At 38.1% G+C, this 5,010-nt stretch overlaps 1 protein-coding gene across 1 annotated transcript; it reads left to right on the top strand.

Moving 5' to 3' along the window:
* The first annotated feature begins 349 nt into the window (after positions 1-349).
* On the top strand, positions 350-4,076 carry lin28b (lin-28 homolog B (C. elegans)). Its single transcript, XM_087806467.1, has 2 exons — positions 350-533; positions 3,170-4,076. The coding sequence occupies exons 1-2, from the start codon at positions 358-360 to the stop codon at positions 3,468-3,470; spliced, it is 477 nt and encodes a 158-aa protein (XP_087662593.1). The 5' UTR covers positions 350-357; the 3' UTR covers positions 3,471-4,076.
* The last annotated feature ends 934 nt before the right edge of the window (positions 4,077-5,010 follow it).

Raw genomic sequence — 5,010 nt, 5'->3', positions numbered from 1 at the left:
TAACATGTTTTTTTCTGTCTATATTTGCCATGTATTGTAGTGGTGACCTGTCAAGGATATCCTATTGTTCTATACAATATGTTGAATGTAATGTTCGGCGAACAGTATATCACAGCTGCTGCATCAAAGCAGGAGAATTCATGTGAATGTATTTCATGGATACTCAGCTAGCTACCATTTTTTTTTTTACATTGTTATCGCACACCTGCTGTTCACAACATATAGCCACCAACCATTGTAGAGGTAAAGAAAAAAATCACAGATGCCTCCATGAAATACAAATGTATTTCTGCCACAACGGCAATCGTCTGCGGCTAAATGGATAATCTCTTTTGTTCCCCCCAGAGCAAACTGGTGATGGAGGGCTTCCGCAGCTTAAAGGAGGGAGAGCAGGTGGAGTTCACCTACAAGAAGTCCTCTAAAGGCCTGGAGTCCCTGAGGGTGACTGGACCTGGCGGGGGTCCTTGTGCAGGCAGCGAGCGCAGACCAAAAGGGAAGGTCGTGATCCAGAAGCGCAAACCAAAAGGAGACCGGTGAGTCCTGCAGACGTTTGTATCTAAGTCTGAAAATCCAGATTTATTATTTCTTCATGGCCGCTGGTCGCTGTCAGAGGGCAGAGATGCAGTGGATGTCGACATATGTTGAATGTATGTCTCGCCGCCGCGAGCGATTTCAGAGTGGGCTCACATTGATTAAATCTATTCAACCTGCACAAGCTCATATATGCCTGTTGCCATGGTTATGGCAAACCATAATAAGGGATTGGCGGCCGCCCATGTCTCCATTTTAAATCAATTTGCCTGCTTTCACGTTATCACAGGCAAGAAAGGAATGTATATATGTATGCACTCTGTTAGCGGGAGAGAATTAAAAAATAAAATCTGAATTTACCTTTCATGCATTTTGATTATAACAAATGTTTTATATCAAAAATCCTATGGACTTAATATATACATGTTTATCAGTTGTTTGTAGTGATAATGGATTTTAATTGAATTATCATGTTATTTACAATTTTCAAAATGGGATGTTCACATTGCAAACGATCTGGATGAATAGATAAAGTTATTTAATACAATATAATCAACAAATCTTTTGATTTTGAGCTCATTTCATGATGTCAGAGGGATCTTTATAGGACTGCAGTGAAAGCTTCCGCGATGGATGGTTTGGATAACAGGGTTTGAGGTTTCAGAGACACTGAAGGGAGGAGTTTTGGAGACAATCTTTACCATCCAAGCGTTATTGAACGACACCGATTTACTCCGGAAAATGGTTAGATCATCACCTTTCTTTTATGGCTGGCTACATAAAACACTAACGCCCAATAGACAGATGTTGCGGTGTCTTCTCTCTCTCTCCTCCATCTGTTGCCGGGCCTGTCACATGACTCCACCTGGCCTTGTTTCCATCTGAAGGTGTGAAAATTAAACCTGTTTTTCCGAGGGTGTGAGGAGTGATAGCGTGATCCAGCTGAATAATACAGTAGCTCTTGTGTGACTGATACATTATTAGTTAGGTCAAGTGTCTGCCAACAACTACAATGTGGGGTTCAGGAGAGGTGACTCTTGGAAGTGTTGGAAGTTGCCCTGCTCTGCCCTCTGTTGGCTATTTGGGTGAACTGCAATATATACATACATATATATTTATATATGTATAAATAAATGTATGGGGTAAAATTGTGTTTCTTAAGTAAACATTTTAAACGCAGTTCATTCTCTAGTAGCTAGTAGTAGTGTGACAATTAGATTAATTTAGTCGCTTCAAAAGTTGCTTGGTTCCGTTTTTCTATAGTGTTGTGTGTTATTTTATTTCATTTTTTTTTTATCTGTAATGCTGTCACAAAAAAACAAACATGTTGCGTTTACAACACTGGCAAAACAAGTTTCTTATTCTATTAAGTCGAATCTAAAATAGATGTTTATTGAATAATTTAACACATTCGTTTTTGTTGAATATTAAGTTATAGAAACAGTTGCTAGCATGCTAGTTTTTTAAAAAACATATCTCACAACTCTATATTAACAAAGCAGCACAAATGCACAGTAAATTTTACGCTTTTGTGGCAGAAAAAGGCGAAGTTTACTTACATTTAAACGAAACGAAATTTACTTCTGGTGTTGAAATCCGAAATGTTACGAATCCTTGCGTATTTCTCGACAAACTTTTAGCGTGTGTGTAGCCGGAAGTCATTAGATGTAGCACCGCGTCCTCTGAGCCTGGAGTGGGCGGGGCTTATCTTTTTTATCCAAGAAATCCTTGTAAAATATTTAATATTAAATAAATGAATGAATACACAAATAAAAACAATAATTGTGGTACAATCGCCTGCGTAAAGCTGGAAGGATAAATATACAAACTGGTGTTGACGCTCATTCGTATTTTAATACTAGATACAAACAGCAACTGTCATAGTTGAGGTTAAATAAAGTTATCTTCAAGTTTGCGACATTGTTGTCGTTTTATGGCAGATTGGGTGCTAGAGCTGTTCGTTCATTCAGCGGCGAAACTTATTCAGAAACGTTTATTCAATTATATGAAAACATCCTTCCTCATTAAACATGACATACTTACCATACAAGAAAAAAAAAAAAAAAGTTTCCTGTTGAGGTAGTTTGTTAGATAGTAGTATAAATAGGTTCGGCCCCATCTTGCGTGCTCTGCTACCACCCAGTGGTCAATTGTGTAGCAGCATCTTCATGACAAACCATTTTAACGTTATATTTTAAAAATTCAAATTTCAATCATTTTCTACTCGCTCTCATGTTGACTATGGTTTGGGATTGTTTACAGAGTAATCCCTTTTTTTTTTTTGAACAAAAATGTTGATTTTAATGTACTGTAGTTGTCGTCGTCTTCATCTTCCTCCAAAAAGACACTTAAAAACATCAAGACGTCAACTGAGAATAATGGCTACATTAAAACAGACTTACATTTCAACTCTAAAAAGGTACAAAGTTAAAATAATTCCAAGCCTTAAATAATAAATGATCACATTCTTTTAGTTTTTTTAGTAGACAGGATTCAGATTTACCAGCCTCAGTCCTGACTATGTAGTAAACCAGGTGGTCTAATCTTTTTCTGATTATTTTTTAAATAAATGATAAGAAAAGTAAAAGTTGTGCCTGTATTTCTTGAACTGTAATGTTTGTTCTTTCTGCTCTTGCAGCTGTTATAACTGTGGAGGTCTGGACCACCACGCAAAGGAATGTGGCCTGCCCCCCCAGCCAAAGAAATGCCACTACTGCCAGAGCATCACGCACATGGTGGCACAGTGTCCCCACAAGACGCTGTCGCCCACCGCCGGCTCTCAGGAACACGCCTCCAGCCCGGGGGCGGGACCCTACCTCTATCCTCCCGAGGAGGAGGAGCAGCGCTCCGGATCGTCTCCTCTGGAAGGCTCCTCCTCCTCCCCCGAAGAGCCCCACGGCCACCACGGCCCCCTGTCCCGGAGGTGGAGGAAATCCTAAAAAAAAAAAAAAAAAGGAGGTGAATTTGTCACCTTTTCACTTCACTCAAGGATACCTGAAGCCCCTCCACCCACCCTTCATCTACCTCACAATATGAAAAATATGGGAGGTCTTTATTTTTTGTTTTTGTCAAACCATCGCAGCTAACCATCACCGGGGTACGGATGAATGTGTGACGGACATCTGGTGCGGCTGCAGGGAATCTTAAGGCATCAAGTATCGCAGCTCGATTTTTAAGGTCAGATCGTTCCCACCACGGACCTATATCTTTTTTTCTTTTTTTTTTATAAACGCGTGTCACATATATATCATATAGTCATTCCAGAAATCACGTATCCTTTTAGCACACTCGGTAGCTTCTACATGAGAGGGATTAACCTCTTAAAAGCTCAGACCCTCCATGTGATAATCCACAGGACTGTTAGCTTCTGAAGATCTTCAGGGAAACGTTATGGATTCCAGAGGGAATTATAAAAGAAATAATGAGCTGCTAATACATCCTCTAATGTCTTGAAAACCACACAACCTCTCCGGCTACGTCCACACTTTAAAGTCCTTTTTTTTTTTTGGTGTGTGTGTGATTCATTCCATCCACTATTTATGGACAATGACAAGAGATCGAATGAAGTTGTAGCTTATAACCCAGTTTCAAATCTCTTCAATTCATTTTAATCTGCAGACAATAATTATATAAAAAAAAAGGTTTTTAAAATGCGGACGTAGCTCGACAACGACACAACTTTACCACATCTGCATCACACATGATTAAATCTTGGGTTAGCTATTTTTAGAATCTTAATCTTAAAGTAGAAAACATGATTATGTCCTAGTCTAAATAACACAGCAGTTAAAGTAATCATAGACCTTAATATATACATGCAATGTCACGTGATATAAATGAAATTTTTATGAAGTTTAAGTTAAGCTTACAGTATATAAGGATTTAGTGCTAAGGTAGACCTGTATATACGCCTCTATTTAACTCTTTTTAACTACCTGACTACACACCATTTAAAGCCTGGAATTCACTGCAGACGTATGTTGGATGACGACATCATACATTTAGTCAAGGCTCCGAGCTGTACCTTCATCTTCTCTCGCTATCTAAGAACGCTGGAGTCTCATCTTGTTCAGAGCGAGAGAGAGAGAGAGAGAGAAATCGCTTTTCCACTTAGGTTTGTTAAGATGCTAATACAGGTGTTATTACTTGTGTTATACTTCGTTTAAGAGGCTAAAATCTGCTACAGTATTGCTAAACGAAGGTTGCTAAAGCTTTTTGCACCAATTATTGCTTTAATGTAGGCTTTATTTGCATTAGCTAAACAGCTTAAGTGTTTTTTTAACAAATAAAACACCTTAAAGACAATTATAATAAATACAATTCAATTTATCCTAATTGTTTTTTATTTTGTGCGGCCCAGTATTTTTGACTCACATTACTCTAGAACTATTTATTCACGGAATACAAAAATAATAACATGAAAAAAAAAAGATTTATTGTAACTGAGAGGGAAATAAATCAAAATAAAATAAATAAATC

This window comes from Callionymus lyra, chromosome 13 (assembly GCF_982586985.1).
Source record: "Callionymus lyra chromosome 13, fCalLyr1.hap1.1, whole genome shotgun sequence".
Classification (NCBI taxonomy): Eukaryota; Metazoa; Chordata; class Actinopteri; order Syngnathiformes; family Callionymidae; genus Callionymus; species Callionymus lyra.
Note: the sequence above shows the minus strand (reverse complement) of the source record. Positions and strands in the feature narration are given on the sequence as shown.

What these genes read in the sequence shown, in the direction of transcription:
- lin28b (XM_087806467.1), top strand. Translation starts at nt 358, where the DNA reads ATGGAGGGCTTCCGCAGCTTAAAGGAGGGAGAGCAGGTGGAGTTCACC. An exon ending in CGCAAACCAAAAGGAGACCG is followed by an intron (nt 534 to 3,169) that starts GTGAGTCCTGCA and finishes CTGCTCTTGCAG; the next exon opens with CTGTTATAACTGTGGAGGTC.